Source organism: Choloepus didactylus, chromosome 16 (genome assembly GCF_015220235.1).
Source record: "Choloepus didactylus isolate mChoDid1 chromosome 16, mChoDid1.pri, whole genome shotgun sequence".
Lineage (NCBI taxonomy): Eukaryota > Metazoa > Chordata > Mammalia > Pilosa > Megalonychidae > Choloepus > Choloepus didactylus.
In genome coordinates this window covers 44,383,968-44,408,347 of record NC_051322.1, presented here as the reverse complement: position 1 = coordinate 44,408,347, position 24,380 = coordinate 44,383,968, and the positions used below count along the sequence as shown (strand labels likewise).

At 37.1% G+C, this 24,380-nt stretch overlaps 1 protein-coding gene across 7 annotated transcripts in view; it reads right to left on the bottom strand.

Moving 5' to 3' along the window:
- RPRD1A (regulation of nuclear pre-mRNA domain containing 1A) overlaps positions 1-18,280 on the bottom strand; it is a 76,486-nt gene extending 58,206 nt beyond the window's left edge. For 6 of the 7 annotated variants that reach the window (XM_037805801.1, XM_037805802.1, XM_037805804.1 and 3 more), the window contains exon 1: positions 18,025-18,280. In XM_037805801.1, the coding sequence (XP_037661729.1) occupies positions 18,025-18,175 (151 nt within the window). In that variant the 5' untranslated portion in view covers positions 18,176-18,280. The remainder of the gene's footprint in view (positions 1-18,024) is intronic. The other variant, XM_037805803.1, reaches the window with a different exon arrangement.
- Positions 18,281-24,380: the final 6,100 nt, after the last annotated feature.

Below are 24,380 nucleotides of genomic sequence, written 5' to 3'. Positions count from 1 at the left end.
ATAAAGGGGGTGTGATCCACAAGGTCTTCACAATCACACAAAGACTTTTAAAAATGATCGTAAACATGCTCAAAGAACTAAAGGAAAACATAGACAAGGAACTAAAGGAAATCAGGAAAATGAGAGATGAAAACAAAGAGGATATCAATAGAGCAATGGAAATTTACGAAAAGGATCCAAACAGAGTTGAAGACCACAGTAACAAAATTTTAAATTCCCTAAAGGGTTCAACAGCAGATTGGAGTTGGCAAAAGAAAGAATCAGAGAACATGAAGATAAAATAATTGAAATCATCCATTCTAAGAAGCAGAAGGAAGAAAAATGAAGACCCAGGACCCCATGGGACACCATTAAAAAATACCAATATATATCTTGTGAAAGTTCCAGAAGAGAGAAAGGGGCAGAAAGAATATTCAAATAAATAATGGCTGAAAACTTCCCAAATTTAATGAAAGATAGGAATATAAACATCCAAGATGTTCAAGGAACTCCAAACAAGATAAACTCAAACAGACCCATACTGTGCCTTATCATAATCAGACTGTCAAATGCTAAAGATAAAGAGAGAAATCTGAAAGCCACAAGAGAGATACAATATATCACATACAAGGGAACCTCACTAAGATTAAGTGCTGATATCAGAAACCACGAAGGCAAGAAGGCAGTGGGATGTTATATTTAAAGTGCTGAAAGCAAAAAACTGACAACCAAGAATTCTTTCAAAATGAGGGACAGAGAAAAACATTCCCAGATAGGCAAGAGCTGAGGGAGTTCATCATCACCAGGCTAGCCATATGAGAGATGCTAAAGAGAATTCTGCAGGTTGAAAGGAAAGGACAACAGACAATAGATTGAAGCCACATGAAGAAACAAAGATCTCTAGTCAGGGTAACAACATGGCTAAATACAAATGCTAGTATTATTGTATTTTTGGTTTGTAACTCCACTTTTTACTTCCTACAGGATCTAACTGGCAAATGTATAAGAAGTAATGACAGTGGTTTTGAAACTCATAATGTATAAACATGTAATTTGTGACAAGAAATAATTAAAGGTGGGGGACAGAAGCGTATAAGAAGATAGTTTATGTATAGTATTGAAGTTAAGTTGGCATCAGAGCAAATGACATTGTTATAAATATGGGATGTTAAATTCAAGCACCATAGTAACTACAAAGAAAATATCAGAGAATATACAAGCTCAGAGACAGAAATTAGAGTACAAGTCGCCAAAGGTAGGGGACACAGGGATTGGGAAGTTAATGCATAATGGGTGCAGGGTTTCTGTTTGGGGAGATGGGGAAGTTTTGCAATGGAAAGTGATGAGGGTACAGCAATATTGTGAATGTGATTAATCCCATGCTTGGGAGTGGATGAGATGGGCAAGTTTATATCGTGTATCTACGTATGTATGTATGTACGTATGTGTGTGTATTCATTCCTACAATTAAAAAAAAAAGAGCTACTAAAGGGACAATGACACTTAAATGCAATATATGATCCTTCATGGGACCTAGCAAGGGGGGAGAAAAGCCTCAAAAGGGCATTATTGGGACATATCAAAAAATGGGAATATATACTGCAAGCCTTATATCAATGTTAAATTTCTTGAACTTGATAACTGCACTTAAGGTGGCTAGATAAGTGAATATCCTTGTTCTTAGGAAATGTACATGGTAGTAACAGGTGTTCAAGGAGCATGATGTTTACAACCTACACTCAAGGTTCAGAAAATGGATGATAAAGAGTACACGGACAAACAGAAAGAATGATGCAGCAAATGTGGCAAAAAGTTAAAATTGACTGATCTGGGTATCTGGGGCTGTGGGGAGGGGGTTGGAGTTGTCTATATGGGATTTGTGTTGTTTTTTAACTGTCCTGTAAGTTTGAAAGTTGGAAGGAGACTTCCTGTGGTCAGAACAAATATGGAACACTGACTTCAGAAACCATTCCTTCAAAGGAGACACAATTTCATTGGATATGTTTGTAGAACAATTTATGTTGCAGGACATTGTTGAAAATAATGGAGTAATTAGCCAGGAATCAGTGGAGTTTAACAGGTGGGTATAGTCAGGAAAACAGAGGGAGAGAGCCCAACAAATAGCACTGACATTCCAGGGTAACTGTGGGCATAATGACAGCTGAATCTTCCTGAAAACATCATAGTCTTAGAACTGTGGGGAACAGACTTCAGTAAAATGATCTAGCCTAACACTAAAGAAATAATAAAATAAATAACAATAACAAGCTCTGTAGAGGGTGGACTAGTATGCATAGTAACTATATTATCTAAAAAGTCTAGTTTCCAACAAAAAAATTACAAGGCATTCAAAAAACCAGGCAAGTATGACACATATGCTGGGGGGGTGGGGAACAAGTAAAAGAAACTTCCTTGAGAACAACCAGATGTTGGATTTCTGTTAAAAAAAGGAAAAAAAAAAGACCTCAAAGTTGCCTTTACAAACATGTCCACAGAACAAAATGAAAGCATGCTAAAGAAGAAAAGGAAAGCATAATGACAATGTCACATCAAACAGAGAATATCAATAAAAAGAAAAATTATAAAAAAAGAACCAAATGGAAATTATGGAGTTGAAAAATGTAGTAACTGAAATTAAAAATTCACCAGAGGGGCTCAACGGTGCCCGTGAACTGACAGGAGAAAGATTAAGCAAACAGAAAAAAAAAGAATGAAGAAAAATGAACAGTACCTCAGAAAAACATGTGGGACACCATTAAGCATACCAACATAAGGGGGCATAATGGAAGTACCAGAAGGAGGAGAGAGAGAGGAACAGAAAACATATTTGAAGATATAATGGCAGAAAGCATCCCAAATTTACTAAAAACAGTACCTTACAGATCCAGGATGCTCAACAAACTCCAAGTAGGATAAATGTAAAAAGAGTCACAAATTCCTAGAAAGAAACCAACTACTGAAACTGACTCAAGAAAAAACAGACAATCTAATAACCTACAGCAAGTGAAGAGAATGAATTAGTAATCAAGTAACTACCCTCAGAGAAAAGTCCAGGCCCAGATGGCTACACTCTGAATTCCACCAAACATTTAAAGAATACAAATTATTCACAAAACTTGCAAAAAAAACAAATAACAACAACAACAATAAAAAAAAAAAAAAAACAGACGAAACATCTCCCAACTTGTTTTATCAGGCCAGAATTAACCTGTTACCCAAACCATACAGAGACATAGCATGAAAACTGCAGAATATCTCTAATGAATTATGGATTAAAAAAACCCTCAACAAAATACTAGCACACTGAATTCAGCAACACATTAAGAATTCTTACACCATGGCCACGTGGGTTTTATTACAGGAGTGTAAGGGTGTTTCACACATGAAAAGCAATGTAATATACCACATTAATAGAATGAAGGAAAAATAATCACATGATCGTCTCAAGAGACACAGAAAAAGCATCTGACAAAACCCAATACCCTTTCACAATTTAAAAAAAAACATTCAACAAACAAGTAAAAGACAGGAACTTCCTCACCCTGATAAAGGGCTTAAACAAAAATCCCACATCTAAACTCAAACTTAATGGTGAAAAACTGGATGCTTTCCACCTAAGATCTGGAACAAAACAAAGATGTCCACTTGCCACTTCTATTCAATATGGTATCAAAGATTGTAACAAGGGCAGTAGGGAAAGAAAAAGAAATACAAGACATCCAAATTGTAAAGGTAAAAGTAAAACTATCTCTGTCCACAGATGACAATGATTTTACATATATAAAATCCTGAGAAATTCACTAAAAAAACTATTACAACCAATAAACAAATTCAACAAAATTGAAGGATACACAATATACAAAAATCAACTCTAGTTTTCTACCCTTGCAAATAAACAATCTGAAAATGAAATTAAGAAAACAATTCCATATACAATAACATCAAAAAGAATAGAGTACATAGGAATAAATTTAATAAAGTGCAAAATTTTGCTCCAAAATCTATAAAACACTGTTGAAAGAAATAAAAGATTTAAATAAATGGGAAAACATCCCATTTTCATGGTTGAGAAGACTTCACATTGTTAAAATAGCAACACTCCCCAAACTGATCTGTAGAGTCAATGCAATCTCAACTGACGTCTTTGTAGAATTGACAAGCTAATTCTAATATTTGCATGGAATTGCAAGGGACCCAGAATAGCCAAAACAATCCTTTAAAAGAAGAAGAAAATAGGACTATTCACAATCCCCATTTCAAAACTTATGAGGAATGATGTCATCAACATGGCAACATAAACAGCTACTGAAAACTTCTCTCCAGAGATTCAACGAATAATAGGACAATTCTGAATTGTCTGAAACTCTGGAGGAGAATATAAACTGGAGTAACACCCTGCAAATGCCAAACTGAAGAAAGAGAAGAAATATCAGGTAGGAATTTTCTGCCCCAGACCAGCTGGTCTTCTCCCCTCCCCTCACTCGGTCTCCATGCAGAAAGACACAGAAACAACAGACGAAACCCCACCACCTGGGACACAGATTTTAAAATTTCAGAGCAGTGAAAAATACCCTCACAACAAAGAGACTGAGAAAATGTGGACAGAGACCTGTTTCCAGCCCTGGGTCTGAAAGCCCTTCCCCCACCCTTGAGGGACACAGCCGTTGGCAGCTGTGCTCTAAGGCAGAGCCCCCTCTGAAGACAATTAAGTTACTGAACAGCACCATCTGCTGGACAGTCCGGAAAGTGCAAGGACCCTTAGGAACACGGGAGCTGGTCTATACACCCTGTATGGAAACCCGGCCCTGTTGGGGCTGAGAAATAGGTAATACCCAACTGGTAAAGCAGGGACTCAAAACAAACCCAGGTCTTGCTGGCCGGTGGAAAAGAGAGCACCACGGGAAGCCAGCAGAGTTGTATTACTACACACAGTGAACTTGCTGGATGCCCAGTGACTACCTCCCATCCCTGTGGCAGGCCACGGTGGGCGCCTGATTTGGGCAGAGGACTGGTGGGCAGAGCCAATCTGACAACTGGACAGGAAGAGAAACAAAAAATAAAACAATAGAGATCAAAGCCAACCAAAAAGAAAACCTTAGGCAAAAGAGAGAAAACAACCTCCAGAATAAACCAATCAAGAAAACCACACGGCAGACAGCAGAAAATCACGAACCACATCAGGAAATGGGTAGATATGGCCCAAAGGAAGAAACTAACATTTCAACTGAGATTGAGGAGTTGAAACAACGAATTACAGATGTTCAAACAAATCTTTTAAATCGAATCAACAAGGTGAGAAAGAGTGTGACAAAAGAGATAAAGGATATAAAGACGACACTGGGTGATCATAAGGAAGAATGTGTAAGCTTGAAAAAACAAATGGCAGAACTTATGGGAATGAAAGACACAACAGAAGAGATGAAAAACACAATGGTGACATACAACAGCAGACTTGGAGAGGTAGAAGGAAGGATCAGTGAGGGAGGACAGGACACCTGAAATCCTGCACACAAAGGAACAGATAGGGAAAAGAATGGAAAAATAAGAGAAGGGTCTCAGGGAACTTTAGGACAACATGAAGTGCATGAATATAAATGTTATAGGTGTCCCAGAAGGAGAAGAGAAGGAAAAACAGCAGAAGGAATAATAGAGGAAATAATCAATGAAAATTTCCCAACTCTTATGAAAGACATAAAATTACAGGTCCAAGTAGCACAGCATACCCCAAACAGAACTGATCCAAACAGATCTACTCCAAGACACTTACTAATCAGATTTTCAAATGTCAAAGACAAAGAGAGAATCTGAAAGCAGCACAAGAAAAGCAATCCATCACATACAAGGGAAACGCAACAAGACTAAGTGCAGATCTTTCAGTAGAAACCAAGGCAGTGGTATGACATATTCAAGATACTGAAAGAGAAAAATCGCCAACCAAGAATCCTATATCTGGCAAAACTGTCCTTCAAAAATGCAGAAGAGTTTAAAATACTTACAGATAGACAGTGAGAGAGTTCATGAACAGGAGACCTCCTCTACAGGAAATACTAAAGGGAGTGTTACAGACAGACAGGAAGACAGGAGAGAGAGGTTTGGAGAAGAGTGCAGAAATGAAGATATCAGGAGATAGACGGTAGAGATTGTATATTTGACGTTGAAGGAGTACAGAATGTTCTAGAGGATTGTTGTGTAGATCTAGAAATGGATAGCACAATACTGTGTGATGGTAGCACAATATTGTTAAGTATACCGAAAAAAGATGACTGTGAATACAGTTGAAAGAGGAAGGTTAAGGGTCTGTATGACACCAGAAGGAAAGACAGAAGATAAAGACAGGGACTGTATAACTTAGTGAACCTCAGAGTGGTCACTGTGTTGTGATTAAATGTACTAATACAAGAATGTTTTTGCACAAGGGAGTAGCAAGAAAGAATGAAGTCATGAGGTATGCAACGAAGTCAATGGACCATCAGGACAGTAGGTTGAGAGAAATAAACCAGAAATGAAAAGACAAGCATTATAATGCCTCACTAACATAGACTAATAACAATGTGTAAACTCTGAGAATTGAATCTGGGAGCATGGGAAAAGCTTATATAAAAGTTCCTAGATTATAAGCTCCTACAGCAGTCACATTTATTCATGAGTTGTAACAGTTATTTCTAAATTTTGAGATTCTAAGCTGTTGGTGTGTGATATGGCTGGTCCCTAGAGCTTCAGGTGTCTGTGTGGCACCTGGGACTCAGAGCCAGAGTTCCACAGCTGTCTCGGTATTGTCCCATGAATCAACTGCTGAAGAGGCTGAAAAGGACATTGATTGGCGATATAAACAAAATGGACTTGGTTGAGATTGGGGTAGATCCGACTAAAGGGTACAGGATGATACTAACTGTGCTTTAAAACTTTGACTTCCGTGTGGGACCAAAGGAAGGGATGGTTATATGGTACAAAATCTGTATTTTCTGTAGCACACTATATAATTTCATTTGTATGGTCATTTTACTCAAATTCCGTAACTACATGGAACCTCGACTAGGGAGTGAGACCTTGTTGCTAACATTGGAGACCACCAGGTTAGTAGGCTGAGCCCTCAATCTTGGGGTTTGCCTTTAGAAAGCCTGATACTGCAAAGGAGAGGCTAATCCTTCTCATAATTGTGCCTAGGAGTCACCCCCAAAGGGCCTCTTTTGCTGCTCAGATGTGGCCTCTCTAAGCCAACTTGGCAAGTAAACTCACCGCCCTCCCCCCTAAGTGGGACACGACTCCCAAGCTATAAATCTCCCTGGCACTGTGGAACGTGACTCCCGGGAATGAGCCTGGACCCTGCATTGTGTGACTGAGAAAGCCTTTTGGACCAAAAAGGGAGGAGAACTGAAACAAAACAAAGTTTCAGTAGCTAAGAGATTTCAAACGGAGTTGAGAAGTCATTCTGGAGGTAACTCATGTGTTATACAGATATCTCTTTTTAGTTTCTAGTTTATTAGAACAGTTAGGAGGAAATATCTGAAATTGTTGAACTGCAATCCAGTATCCTTGATCCTTGAAGGTGACTGTATAACTATATAGCTAATATGGTGTAACCGTGTGATTTTGAAAACCTTATGGCTCACACTCCCTTTACCCAGTGTATGGACAAATGAGTAGAAAAAATAGGGACAAAAAGTAAATGAATAATATGGAGGAGGGGGATATGGGATATTTTGAGTGTTCTTTTTACTTTTATTTTTATTCTTATTTTTATTTTTTAGAGTAATGAAAATGTTAAAAAAAGTTGACTGTGGTGATGAATGCGCAGCTATAGGATGATACTGTGAACAATTGTTTTACACTTTGGATAACTGTATGGTATGTGAATATATTTCAATTTAAAAAAAAAGTAAATGAGGTAGGAGGGGTATGGGATGCTTTGTGTGTTCTCTTTTACTTTTATTTTTATTCTTATTTTCATTTTTATTTTTTGGAGTGACGAAAATGTTCAAAAATTGTGGTGATAAATGCACAACTATATGATGAAACTGTGAACAACTGTTGTACACTTTGGATGAATTTATGGCATATTAACATATCTCAATAAAATCACATTAAAAAAAACTTATTAGGAAAGAATGGTTTTTGACTGTGGTACAGGCAAAAGGAAAGACAGATCAATAGAACAGAAAGGCTAGCTCAGAAATAAACCCTTACATTTATGGTTAACTGATGTGCCGGTTTGAATGCATTTTGTACCCCAAACGCCATTATCTTTGATGTAGTCTTGTGGGACAGACTTTTGGTGCTGATTAGATTTGCTTGGAATGTGCCCCACCCAGCTGTGGGTGGTGACTCTGGTGGGATACTCCCATGGGGGCGTGGCCCCACCCATTCCGGGTGGGCCTTGATCAGTGAAGCCATATAAACATGCTGACTCAGAGATGAAACGGAGTGCAGCTGTGAGTGACGTTTTGAAGAGGAGCAAGCTTGCTAGAGAGGAGCGTCCTGGGAGAAAGCCATTTTGAAACCAGAACTTTGGAGCAGACGCCAGCCACATGCCTTCCTAGCTAACAGAGGTTTTCCGGACGCCATTGGCCATCCTCCGGTGAAGGTACCCGATTGTTGATGTGTTACCTTGGACACTTTATGGCCTTAAGACTGTAACTGTGTGGCCAAATAAACCCCCTTTTTATAAAAGCCAATCCATCTCTGGTGTTTTGCATTCTGCAGCATTAGCAAACTAGAATAACTGATTTTTGACAATGGGGAAAGAAGTCTCTTCAATAAATGGTGCTGGAACAACTGAATATCCATGTGCAAAAGAATGAAGTTGGACATGTACCTTACACTGTACATAAAATTTAACTTAAAATGGATCAAAAATCAAAATGTTATATCCAAAACCATAAAACTCTTAGAAGAAAACGTAGTTGGAAAATCTTCATGACCTTGGATTTGGCAATGATTTCTTAGATATGGCTAATAAAAGTATAGGCAACAAAAGAAAAAATAGATAAATTGCATTTCATCAAATTTAACTTTTGTGCATCAAAGGAATTTTATCATGAATGTAGAAAGACAAGCCACAGAACAGAAGAAAATATTTAGAAATCATATATCTGATATGAGACTTACCCTAGAATATATAAACAACTCTTACAACACAATAATAAAAAGACAAACCGAATCAAAAATGGACAAAGCATTCGAACAGACATTTCTCCAAGGAAAATATACAAATGGCCAATAAGCACATAAAAATATGCATGACATTATTAGTAATCAGATAAATGCAAATCCAAACCACAAGGAGATACTAGTCGACAGCGATTAAGATAGTTATTTAAAAAAAAAAAAAAAGAAAAGAACAAATGTTGGAGAGAATATAGAGAAACTGGAATCCTCATATACTGCTGGTGGGAATGCAAAAAGGTACAGTCACTATAGAAAACACTTTGGTGGTTCCTTGAAAGTTAAAACTTGGAACTACCATATTACTCGGCAATTCTCCTAGGTATATAGCCAAAAGAACTGGGGGGAGGGGTGGCAAACAGATATTTGCATGCAGATGCTCACAATAGCCAAAATGATGGAAACAACCCAAGTGAACATCAACAGATGAACGGATAAACAAAATGTGGTATACATAACAATGGAATTCAACCATAAAAAGGAATGAAGTTCTGAAACATGCTATAACATAAGCCAGACACAAAGGGGCAAATATTGCATGATTCCACTTATATGAAATGTCTGGAATAGGTAAATTCAGAGACTTAAGTGGATTAAAGATTGCCCAGGGGGTGGGGAAGGGGGAATAAGTTATTGCTTAATGGGTACACAGTTCTGTCTGGGGTGAAGAAATTTTTGGAAATAGTGGCGACAGTTGCACAACATTGTGAATATAATTAATGCCACTGAATTGCACACTTAAGAATGGTAAAAGTTGCAAATTTTATGTTGTGTAGATTTTACCACATTTAAAAAAAACATAAAGACGGTACTGAATTCCTCCACAATCAAACAGATCCAAGGAAAACAATCTGAATCAGAAAGAGGAAAGCATGACATGGTAATGATTTGAATATGTGTTGGCTTCACAGTGCACCAGTCAACAGGCTCCTTTAAGCAAAAGTCATCACCATTCATGAATGTCTAATGTACCTTAGGATATCAAAAAAAGATTAAAGAATGTTATGAAAACTTCAAGATTTAGTATGAATAAGATGCATGTGTGAGGTGTTTCTTTTTTTTAAGAATATGGTGTATTTTAAAATGTTGGCAAGAAAAAAAAAGGATTGCTCAGTTTGAGCAGCTCAGGAAACACCATTCAGTGACATTAAGATGGATTAAAGAAAAGGGTCACTCAGTTATCAACTTACTGATGGAAGAAAGTAGAAAAGATAACATTTAAAATTCAAATTATTGCTTATACAATGATTTGCTGTTAGAATAACACAATATTGTGAGGAAACCAGTGGTATTGGGTTTATTTGCAAAAATTATTGATAAGCATTTACATTGCTCCAAAACTGTGAAATGCAGTTCAATACTTTAAAAATTTTTATCAAAGAAGTTTAGGTTTATAGAAATATCATGCATAAAATAGAAAACCCATATACTACCCTAATATTAACACCTCACAGTAGGGTAGTATATTTTGCTGCAAGTGATGAAAGGACATTTTTATAACTGAACTATTAACTATAGACCATGGTTTACTCTATGGTTCACTATTTGTGTTGTACAGTCCTATGGATATATTTTAAATTTGTTTTTCTAGTAACATATATACATCCTGAAATTTCAGCTTTTAACCTAACCACATCCGACTATATAATTGTTAATTACATTCACAATGTGTGCTACCATCACCACCGTCCATTACCATAATATTTCCATCATCCCAAACTAAAACTCTGTATAATTTAAGCATTAATTCCCCATTCCCTAGCCCCACCCTAGCCCCTGGTAAGCCATATACTAGTTTCTGACTGTATGAATAGGCTTATTCTAATTATTTCATATCAGCAAGTTCATACAGTATTTGTCCTTTTCTGTCTGGCCTCAACATAATGTCTTCAAGATTCATCCATGTTCTCATGTGTATCAGAACTTCATTACTTTTTATAGGGGAATAGTATTCCTATTGTATGTATATAACACAGCTTGTTTAACAGTTCCATGGTTGATGGACACTTGGTTCCTTCCATCTCTGGCTATTATAAATTATGCCACTATGAACATCAGTGTGCAAATATCCGTTTGAGTCCCTGCTTGCAATTATTTTGGGTATACACCTAGGAATGAGATTGCTGGGTTATATGGTAATTCTATATGTAACTTTCTGAGGAACTGCCAATTGTTTTTCCACAGTGGCTGTACCATTTTACATTACCACCAACAATGAATGAGTGTACCAGTTTTTCCACATCCTCATCAATACTTGTAATATATCATTTTTAAAATAGTGGCCATTCTAGTGGTTGTGAAATGGTATCTCATTTTAGTTTTGATTTGCATTTCCCTAATAGCTAATGATATTGGGTAGCTTTTCATGTGTTTTCTGGCCATGTGTATATCTTCTTTGGAAAGATGTCTATTCAATATTCTGCCCATTTTTTAAATTGGGTTGTTTATATTTTTGGTGGTAAATTGCAGGATTTCTTTAAATATTTTTGATATTAAAACTTTATTGGAAAAAACTCAAATTATAAATCCATAAATGAAATTATTTTTAATCATTTACATTTTTGTATGTGCTGGTTGTAGCCTAGCAACAGTATCTTAAAAATTCTAGCAAATAATTTATTTGGATTAAATCCTCCATAAATATTAGCTGATTTACTGATCGCATTTTAGTAAGTGTAGATAAAGGGCTTTTCAAGATAGTGATTAATGACACTCTACTAAGAAAAGAGAATTTTTTGACAGGTAGTCCTTAATTATATTCACGCATTTTGAAGAACAAAACACAGTACATATTATGATTTGTGTAAGCACTAAAGAGACAAAGATGGTTTGCAAACTTAAATGTCTAAGGTCTAAAACCATGCTCTTCCAGCAGAATAATGTTCTCTAAGCTGGACCAAAGTGTGCCATCAGAGAAATCACCAACACAAACCATCTTCCCAATTAACAGAAAAAATTGATATAATCTTGTCAATTTTTATAATTTTATATAATTTTTATGTAATTTTTAAAAATATAATTGATATAATTTTTTCAATTTTATGTCTTCTTTCATAATGTGGCAATTCTTTGACACTACCTTCTATATGTCTGAACTAGATTTAAATATAAGATACATTTAGCACACAGGCAGTTATTCTTAACACATATGAGCATTTCCTGATGCTTCTTGCAGAGATTTATAGATCTTTCAAGAACTGACATGCAAAAGTTTGAAAACCATTTATTTAAACAGTTACAAAAAAGTCACATTTAGAGTAAGATTTGCAAAGATCTCAGGCTAAGGTGATTTGACATTGTAGAGATGTAAATTCTTTTTACGTTAGTATATAAAACAAAGTGATACCCCTAAAAATACCAAAATGTTTTTTTCCTACAAATTGATTCTACAGTTTACATGCAAAAATAAAACAGGAATGAACAAGAAAACTCTGAAAAAGAAGGGGGGGGGGAGGACGCCCTACCAGATATGAAAACTTAATAAAGAGTGTGCGAGTGGTGTAGGAGTAGATAGGCCAGCGGAACAGAACAACAGTCTAGAAATACACCCAAATACATATGAAAACTTAAGAGTATGATAGAGAGGCAATGAAATGGGCGGGGGTAAAAAATGAACTTTAAAAAAAAATGGTGTTATACATTAATGTCTACCACCTCTATCTGTCTCTTAAATCACCAGTTGAAACAGTTATGAATGTAACTAGAGTACTTAGTAATATAAGTTAGTATTAAGAAATTAAAATAGGAAAACTGATGTATCCTAAATATCCATCAATACAGTAATGGTTATACAAATTTTGGTGCATCCATAAATATGGAATACAGTGGCATCATTTTTAAAAAGAACAACATCATGAGTACAAGTAAGAAACAATCTGTAAGACATAAGAAAGGAAAAAAGCAAGGCACTGGGAAGCCTATGTAATACTCTACCACTTGTCTAATCAAGAAAGAGAAAATAGAAATGTATATATATGCTTGTATATGCCAAGAAAATTCTGGAATATATAAATCATTAACGGACTGACTCTGGGTAAGGAAAATGGATGAGTGAGGAACAGGAATGGGAAAGAGCCTCATTATTTTCATTATACTCTTCTATCTTTTGAATTTTGTATTACGTGCCTGTTATTACGTACTCATTCATATACACACATGTGAATATAGGCATACCATATATACACATTTTAAATAACACCTGGAAAACCCAAACATTTAGCACAGTGTGGTAAACTTTCGTTTTTCTTTACAGTTTTCTCAGTTATGAGAGACAGAAGGAACTAAGGAAAAGTTATAACAAGGAAAGCAGCCAAGAGTTAAGCTAGAAAATCAAAAATGACCAAAAAACACAGATGACAATATGGTGACTAAATAAATGATTCATCATTATAATTCTTTTAATGAATTTCTACAAACAAAAAGATTAAAATATATCTTCAAATAACTTTAATTCTTTCTATACATAAAGCACTGAAAGTTAACCTAAAACGTTTATTATCCTCCCTAGCTCAAAAAAGGACATAGATACTGAAATACTCTATTTAAACTTTCAAATAAAGTTGCTCTACATAAAACCACATCAAATGATTAAGAACTACTTCTATATTCATTACACGGCTCCTAGTAACTTCTACTCATACTTCAAATCCCAAATCAATGAAGCCTTCATTGGTTCCCTAAAAGATGTTAGGATCCCAGTTATATTTTTCCTCTGTATCACTGTACAGTTATTGGTTTAGTAAAGTCCACTTCTCTGACTGATAATGTAAGCTACATGAAGACAGCTATGTGCCTTTTTATCTGTTGAATCACCCGTGGTCTAGTAATAAAGTAGGGACTTAACAAACATTTGCTAACAAAAGAAGCCAACAGGATAAACTTTTACTTAAATCTTTTGAATGAAAAATTCACGTTTTTAAAAATCCATCTGTAAAATTATGTATTTTCACATTAGGTTGGGGCACGCCTTTATTTTTATTAGAAAATTAAGTTCCTTAAACTAACAGCAAAAATAACATCGAATCATCAATTTAAAGAAAAGCATTATGACACAGGAAAGAGAATCTAAGGAAAATCATATTATAGGTCAAAGGGAAATTTCATAATTTAGTTTAAGTTTTCAGGGGAATTAATATTGTGGAGGGAACATGTCTGCTTAAGGCAAAACAATGTGTTCTGGCCTCTAGATTTAACTAACAATTTATAAGATTTGATCTAGTTCTCAGTAAATGGCCCATGGATACCTGGGGATACTCAAGACCCTCTTATGTGGTCCATGAAGTCAAAACTATTTTAATAATAATAAGACATTAACTGCCTTTTTCACTCTCATCCTCTCCCACATGTACAGTGGAGTTTCCCAAAGGTTATATGATGGGTGATATGGCAAGACTGCATGCAAAAGTTATAAAATGGTCACTTACATTTTTGGTTACTTTATTGCATTTTTAGAGAAATTATATGCTATGATGGTCTTCATAAAGTACTTGGGGCACATCCCTCCAAACAGATATTCTCTTTCTTTAAAGGAAGCAGAGATGATAAGGTTAAAAAAGAATAAAGGTAGGGTGGGGGACCTTCATAACTTTTATTGTCATTTCTGACATAAATGTTACCTACCCACTGTTACATTTTGAATTAACTTCAATTTTTCCTAATGTCACATTTTGTCTTCTACATAGACATCTAGAAACTAAAGAATGCCCAGCTTAATAAAAATTTCAACCAATTTTCCTTAGTTTAATTTAGTATTTTTTTTCAAATTTGATCAAGTCCTTTCATATTTATTTATTTTACAGTGATAATGTGAGGCTTTGAGATATCACCATAAAATGGCTAATACAATGCCTCATATTCACTCAGTAAATGATTGCCAATATTACTATACTACAGGAGATGAAGGATCCTGAAGGTGATGAGCAAAACTGGAGGGAACAGGGAAGATGCAAAGACCATGCCCTACAAAGGACAGTCATGTGTTTGGGAAAGGAAGCCCTTGACAGACTAATCCAGACCAAAATGAAAACTGTAGCAACAGCAACAGCAACATTATCTTCATTGCCCCCACCACAAACACCCCCATCATTATCATCACTAGCATCCCACCACTATCCTCCTCCTCCTAAATTATCTATTTATATGATTTCAATTTTTTTCTAATTTTGAAATATTTAAAAATATCTTAACACCTAGCTAATAACACTTCACAACATTCTCCCACATTTTTATCAAATATATTTTTAATACATGAAATACTAGATATTACAGATATTACATTTCCTCTCTCCCTTATGGTAACCTCTATCTCGGTACACAGCATTAATCATTTCTATGTATGTTTTAACTGTAACTACAGGTATGTGTAAACAATACAGAGTACTGTTTTGCATGTTTTCAAATATTATCAAATGGCATATGCTTTAGTTACCCAGCTGCTATGGGTAGGCTTAACAACAGGAATGTATTGACTTATGGTTTCAGAGACTAAAAGGCTTGCCTCCTCCCGGGGTAGGTTGGAATCTTCTGGTTGGCTGGCTGGCAATCTTTGAGGTTCCCTGACTTTTCTGTCACATGGCAATGCACATGGCAGCGTCTTCTTTCTCTTCCAGTTCTGCTGACTTCCAGCTTCTGGCTGCTTCCTGTAGCTTTCTCTCTCCAGCCTTCCCTATAAGGTCTCTAGTATTAAGACCCAACCTGATTGAGTTGGGCCATACCTTAACTGAAGTAAAGGCATCAAAAGGTTCTATTTTACAATGGGTTCACACCCACAAGAATGAATTAAGATTATGTTTTCCTGAAGTGCATACCCCAAGCCACTACAGTACATTTACCAAATGGCATAGTGCTCTGCATCTTGCTTTCTTAGCTCAAAATTTTGTCTGGGTATTTGTTTGTTTGTTTTTTAATTCAGTCATGTTGTTTCATTAGTTCTAGTACATTCATGAAAACTGCTGTATATTCTGAATATCACAATTTATTTGTTGAGTCTCTAACTAAAGAAATGTTTATAAACATAATAAGCAATAAAAATAATTCCTTGAACTTGGGTACTACTTTCTAAGATATATTCCTAGAATGGGAATTCCTAGTCAAAGGATACATACCTTCAACTTCACTAGAAGTTGCTAAGTTGATCTTTTTACACTTCCACCAGGAGAGAGCTCCTGTTTCTCCTCACCTTCACCAATTCCTCGTATTGTCATACTTTCAGTTCTGCCCAACTGATGAGCTTAATGAAGAGGATGATCTCATTGGTTCATTTTTTTTCTGATTAAATAAGGTTAGGCTTCATTTATTAGTCTTTCAGGTTTCTTATTATGTGAAAAGTCTGTTAACAGCATTAACATTTTTCTATTGGGTTGTTTTTCTCATTGATTTGTAATACCTCTTAAGATAGTTTGGCTATCAATCATTTATTGACTATATGTGTTTCTAGATGTACTTTCCAAAAAAAAAAAAAAAAATGTATAAACTTATTGCTGATTTTAAGATCTAGGTAGGTGTAAAAGTAAAGACAATGCCTGACTTCTCAAAATTCCCAAATGGCTATTTTCCAGACCTGTATATCAGTGTTTCTCAAACATTTTTGGCCACTCACAGAAGACCCTTTCCTCAATGAGAGCCAATATACATACACTTATATATAAAACTGAAAAATGAGGCTCTAAATCAATCTGTTCTAAGGGATGACAATTTCTTAAACACAAGTGAACACACAACAGCATTTTGTAAGAAAAGGACAGCTTGTCTCCTTTCAATACAGCCTATGCAACACTGTGGCTCTAATGTTAAAACATCGTATAGCTTTCATTCAGCAAAGTAAACAAGTATCAATTTTGATTAACAACGGTTTGTAAAAACTGTTAACATTTAATAAATAACCATCATATCTATTAGGATGTCTGAAACAATGAAAAGCCCCTACTGTACCTAGTTAATGAGCACACAAATCCACACACCTTCTCTAATAATAATACAAACATGAAAATAAAAAGATACAAATCCAGACTAAGTAAATGAAAATTTTCAATTTTTCCATCTCATTAACATAGAATCAGTTCCTTGCAAAAGTGAACTGCTGGGAAGAAGTGAAATGACCGAATTATTTTGCTGACAGATAACTGCTCAAAGCTCAAAAGTTTACCCATTTGCAGGAGCACCATCAAATGTTTTGCAAAAGAAAGACTCTGCATTAGCCACATTATTAGAGCACGCAGGGACCTAAGATCACTTGCTCTAACTCCCTCATTTTCAGGTGTGGCAACTAAAATTCAGAAGTTAAGAAATGTGCCCAATCCTGGTCCTCTAAAACCTCCAAATGTAGGGTCTTTCCATACTGCATCACGCGTCTTCTTACTTTAGATTTGTTTAAAACCTATTACCCCATTAATTTTACAAGATTAGCTTGATATTTTACAGAAATATTGGATGTAACGCCCAACCCCACGCCAATCTTACCCTTTCCGCTTCCCTATCCTTTCCCTCCCGGATCCTCGATCCTCAAGTATGATCCACAAAATGTAAAAAGTACCTTGCCTGCCTGAATTTCTGACCCTAACCAGTTACAGCGTCCCGAGCCCCTGGTTACTACTGTTCCTGGGTTAAATTAATTGAAGTTTAACTTTATCCTGCATTCCTTTATTTAATAAATACCTACTAAGCGCCGATTTTGCAGGAAGCGCTGTGCATACACTGCCCCTCCTACCCCACCGACGACCGCGCGCCGGTGCCGAGCTCTCCCGACGCCTGGGAGCCGGGGGTGCTGGGTGAGCCCGGGGCGCCGGGGGAGCCCGGGGTGCTAGGAGAGCCGACTCCAGGGATGGGGGGTGGCGCCAAGGAACTGGCAAGGTGGCGAGGAGCGGACGAGAAGCGCGGGCAGCTCACCTTTACGCAGCTCCCGCTCCCACACGGTGACGATGGGCCGTGAGTGCTTGCGGTGGTGGATGAGCCACAGGGACAAGGTCTGCACACTCTGCTGCGAGTTGCTCAACTCCGACAGCTTCTTCTCCAGCGCCGCCTCAGAAAAGGCGGACATCCCTCCGACAACACGTTCTCGCCGTCCCACGCGCTGGGGCCGAGAGGAGGAGAGTTTCACAGCCCTCGCTGCGGCCTCGCCCCCTCACCCCACCCTTCCCCACGCCCTCACCACTGCCGCCTCCACATCCAAGGCCGGCTGCAAACCAGCAATATGGCGGCCGGCCGGCGGTGACGTCAGCGGCCGACCCCCGCTCCGCCTCTCCTGCTACGAGCCCTCGGAAGAGGCGCGGCCGCTGGGCGGAAGGGGCGGAACCCAAACAAGGGCTGGGGAAACCCGCGGGGGTTGTCACGTAGAGCGGCACTGGCGGTCGCACGGATGTCTTCCGGGCTTGGAAGACTGTAACAGGAAAACTGTCACCGCCGAGGAAGGAATGATTAAAAATCTGTACATAGACCTGCAAACTGGTATAGACATTTCGAAAGAATGTTTGGCTTGATCAGTTACATTTTAAAATACACTTTCCATGTGTCCCTGCAATTTCACTAGTTAACTTTCAATGTTAGGGAAACAACCCGCGTGTTTGTACAGGGAGCTGTACGCTAGGTGTTCGTTCCAGCGCGGTAACAGTAACTGTGATAAATCCAACATGGTGGGTTGGTTTTATTGAGTTACAGGAGGAAAAGTAGAGTATAACATTAGTTTTGTAAAAGTGTGTATTTTACATAAAGTTGCAAATATGGGAATGCAGGGTAAAATGTCCTGGAGAATACACACCATAGGAATAGTGGTTTCTTCAGGGAGAGGATCAGAATTAGAACACATAAACTGTGTCTATACTGTTTTTATTACAAGGAGAAAACACGTATTACTCATATAATTAAAAAACAAATGTCATTAATTTCATAATTAATCCAGCACAAGTTCAATATGCTGTGTATGAGTGTACCATTGTTTTCCACACCCTGTTGCCACATCCATGTTAGTTGACATTGTGACTTATTGCTGTGGACAGTATTACCTGTAACCATTTATTACCCTTAGTTACTTATGTCTTTATGGTCATATGTTGCCTCCTCTGACAACTCTTCTTGGCTTTTGTTTTACCAAATACAGAATAATGCATTTTTTACGTAAACTATCTTTGGGTTTCCTTGAAAGGCCACTGAGTAATTTTTAAATGTTCTCCTTCAACTTAAAAAAAAAAATCTGCTCTTTCAACTTATAAAAGTAATTAAAAATTGTGCTCCTTTCTTTCAATCACATGAAAAGAAAACAATAGATCAATATCCCTTATGAATATAGATACAAACATCTTCAACCAAATACTAGCAAACTGAATCCAACAGCATAGTAAAAGAATTATACATCATCATCAAATGGAACTTATCCTAGGAAGGTAAGGGTGTTTCAACATAAAAAAATCAATCAATGTAATACACCACTTTAATACATACATCACGTACGATAATCTCAATTGATCCAGTGTTGACAACTAGGTTGTAATATTCCTAACAAAACATAAATTACTGTCACAGAGTATAAACAATAACCAGAAAAGGTCATTATATGACTATTGTGAAACAAGAAAGAATCCAGGCCATGCTGAAACCACAAATATTTCTAATATTTCTCTTTCATAAATAATATAAATGACTACAGTTCATTTACCAACAACATCTCTAGCCCCACTTTAGTCCTCTGTCCTCCTAGATAAAAAGTACAAAAAAATATACTCAATCACCAAATTTTCCTTGCTTCCTGAGAGCACCCAATGCAAAACTGACCCTTGCTTTCCCTAAAATATCTTAGAATCACAAAACACAAACTTGAATCTTATGATAAGCCCTTCCCAAATCCATCTTATTATACACCCACAGTTTCTCTGGTGTGTGCTCATTCTTTTTACAGCAAATCAAATAACCCTAGTTTTGTGAGATTTTAGGTGGTTCTTGTGATCTTTGGATGGTGGGACTTAATATAGATTATGCATCAGGCTTTTAATTATGGTTAGCTCTATGAGTAAGATTACAGATAATTTCTTCTTTCCAATATATATATATATATATAGTTGAATTTTTTACTACAAGCGTGTATGAATTGTATAATGAGGAAAATAATAAATATATTTTGATTGGGACAGGAGAAGGACCTCTATTGGTTCACCTTTGCCTATAAAATAAATTCCGTATCGTTAGTATGGTACACAAGGCTTATATTAATCCATCTCTACCATTCTCTGCAGCCCCATGTGCCACAGCTTCCCTGTCTGTGTACTTGTAGCTCCAGCAGTGCCAAACTTCTCTAGCCATGTCCCAAATGTCATATCATTCCATTTATCCACTAGCCTCTATCCATTTAAACAGACAAGCAATATCCTTCTTGCAATGCCATGAACAAAAAATGACTTCCTTTTAAAAATTGAATTTTTATTATGGAAAATATGGTAAATACATAAAAATTAAGAGACTAATACATATTAATAAACCTCCATGTATACATCTCCACCTTCAACAGTTATTAACTCCTGGCCAACCTTGTTTTGCCTATACCCCCTCACATCCCAAAATTCTATATCCCTTCACACACAATACACTGGACCACTCACAGTAAATTCCAGACATTTATCATTTCATCTGTAAATATTTCAGAATGTTTCTCTAAAAGAACTTAAGCATTTCTTCACCAAGGAATTCCTATTCCTCTTTCAAGACCCAACTCAGATATCAGCTCCTCTTTAAAATATTTCTCCATTTCCCTTGGAGCCAGACTCATGCCTCCCTATGTGTCCCTTTCAAGTAGGGTTTCTCAACATCAGCACTACCAGCATTTTGGCTCAGATAATTCTTTGTGTGTGAGGTTGTCCTGAGCATTGTAAGATGATTAGCAGCATCAATGGTCTTTCCAGATAAATGCAAGTAGCATCCCTCTCTACCCCCCAAGCTATGACAATTAAAATGTCTCTAGAAATTTCCAAATGTTCCTTGGGGACCAAGATTGCCCTCAGTGAGAATCACTTCTTTAAAACTGCTCTTAAGAACTACACTGTAGATGTTTCCATGTCTGTCTCCACTTCTAGACTATGAAATACTCAAGTATCTGGACAGCTTCTTCCACATCTTAGTCTACCCAGTGTCTTCTTCTTACTGGGTGCTCCTTAAAAAGCAAGCTGGAAGGCCAAGTGAATGTTGCAGATCTTACAATGTCACAGAAATCTGAGGCCTTTAGGTCCAGCCTTTCATGCAGCACCATAGTCACATCTACAATTTCCCTGCCCAGTATCTCTCCAGCCTCTATTGAGAAGGCAAGTTTCTGCAGCTCACCTTTCCTGCAGGGGTTCATTTTCTTAAAGTTCTTACAATGAGCAGAAGCTTGCTCACACTCTGACTTATAAAATAAACCTATTTTACTTCCATGACAGCCCTTTAGTACGTGAAGACCACCATTATATTCATTCAATCAGTCATTCAACAAATACGTATTTGTAAAAGAGAAAAGCAACCACTGACATCAGGAACTGGCCTGGCTCTATCAGTTAGAACTACGTGTTGTTAGGAGTTGCTGGCATTTACAGATAGGCAAGCAATGGAATGCTCCCTTGAACATACATCATCTCATGGAACACCTACATCAGACAAGGCCACTGTATAACCTTGTTAAAGTGAGAACCACCCCTCACCTCCAAATTATCACTTCATAATTTTATGTAAGAACAGAAAAAATCAAGTTCACTGCATAAACCACAAAAATGCCAAACATACCCCACTCCCTGCTAATATAAGTGATATGACTTCTTTACTAATTACAGCTCTAGCCTTGCTCTCTTCTTCCCCTCTGTTTTAGTTTGCTAATGCTGCGGAATGCAAAACACCAGAGATGGACTGGCTTTTATAAAAAGGGGGTTTATTTGGCTACACCGTTACAGTCTTAAGGCCATAAAGTGTCCAGTAATCGGGTACCTTCACTGGAGGATGGCAAAAGGCATCCGGAAAACCTCTGTTAGCTGGGAAGGCACATGGCTGGCATCTGCTCCAAAGTTCTGGTTTCAAATGGCTTTTTCCCAGGACGTTCCTCTCTAGCAAGCTTGCTCCTCTTCAAAACGTCACTCACAGCTGCACTGAATTCCTTCTCTTTGAGCCAGCTCATTTATATGGCTCCACTGATCAAGGCCCACCCTGAATGGGTGGGGCCACGCCTCCATGGAAATATCCCATCAGTTATGGTCTACAGTTGGATGGGGCATATCTTCATACAAACAACCTAATCCAAACGTTCCAACTTAATCCCCACTATTATGTCTGCCCCACAAGATTGCATCAAAGAATATGGCTTTTTCTGGGGGACATAGTATATTCAAACTGGCACACCCTCATTCCAGATAAGACTCATTAAGATATCTGAGCACAGAATTACTCCTGCTTCCTGAGAGTACAGTCCAGAGCAAAGCCCAATTCCTTGAAAAACCTCCCAAATCACTTAACATAAGCCTAAATGCTCTAAATCATTTCTAATATCCTCTCACTGAGATGCTCCATATTTCCCTCTATTGTGATATTCTCCTTCATGCAACAAGCAAAACACCCAACTTGCCAATCACAGGTGTGTTCCTGATGGTTTTTGGCTGGAAGGCATTGATATACTTAACACCTAATATGCGCCACGCATTGGGGATACAGCAATGAATGAAACAGACAAAATCCTGCCTTTCATGGAGCTTAAACATAGGTGAAGAATAAACCATGAACATAAATGTAATACATTACACGTTAGATTATGGTAAGTGCTAGGCAGAAAAGTAAAGCAGGAAAAGGGAGCAGTAGTGTTGCAATTTTTAAATCAGTTATCCAGGAACAGCCTTGCTGAGATGACACTTTAAGATCTGAAGGAGGTGAAGAATGAGCTGTGCAGATATTTCAGGATGTTCAAAGCAGAGGGAACAGCGAATACAAAGGAACAGCAAGGAGAATTCATGGGTCTGGAGTGGATTGGACAAACAGGAAATTAAGAGGAGACAGTGAGAGAGTAAGGGGGTAGAGGGGGAAGATTGATCATGTAGGACCTTGTAAATCACTACAAGAATTTTGGCTTTTACTCTGAATGAGATGAAATGTTGTTGGAAAGTGTTGAGCAGAAAAATGACCTCATCTAATGTGTTTTTTAAAACAGCAAGTGGCTGCATTGTGAAGAGACTGGGTAAAGGGGATGAGTGGAGGTAAGGAGTACAATTATAGGCTCTTGTAACTATCCAGTAAGAGATGATGGTGACTTGGACTAGGCTGGTAACAGAGCAGGTGAGAAACAGGCAGATTCTGGATATATTTGGAAAGAACATACCAGATTTACTGATGTGGGGGCAGGGGTGGAGACAGAAAAGTTATGGAAGACTCTAACATTTTCAGAGCAAGCAAAAACTGGGAGGCTGAAGTTGCCATTAACTGTAGATGGAGAAGACAATGGGATGGGGTAGGTTTTGGGGGAAAGAAAAGGAATTCATATTACATTTGCAATTATCAGTGGAGATGTTGGATAGGCAATTGAATAGATAAGCCTACCATTAAGGGGAAAGTTCTGGGCTAGAGTTACAACTTTTCTAGTCGTTGGCTATAGATAGTATTTTCTTTTTTTTTTTAAACTTTATTTATCAAAAAATAAAAAAAAAAACTTTTCAAACAAAACAAAGCAAAGGAGTAAGAAAAACAAATAACCTAAAATAACTACATTTAAGCTAATTTTTTAAATGCAATAGCTTTTTTTACTTTATCAAAAAATTAAAAAAAACAATTCAAACAAAACACAACAAAGGAATAAAAAAAACAAATAACCTAAAATAACTACATTGCTTCCAACATGTTTCTACCATACCAAAGAAAATTTACAAATCATAATCATTCCTGAGCATTCCCATAACATTGAGATTACCCTCAATAGCTTATCTGTTCTTTTTAGATTATCGTTCCTTCTTCACTAGTTGCTGTCTATCTCTAGGTCCCTACATTCTACAATATAAAATATTTATTTTACATTTTTCACAGAGTTCACAGTGGTAACATACAATACCTCTCTTTTTGTGTCTGGCTTATTTCACTCAGCATTATGTCTTCAAGGTTCATCCATGTTGTCATACTTACATTCCTTCTTACCGCCATTGTGTGTATATACCACATTTTGTTTATTCACTGATCTGTTGAAGGACATTTGGATTGTTTCCATCTCTTGGCAATTGTGAATAATGCTGCCATGAACATTGGTGTGTAAATATCTGTTC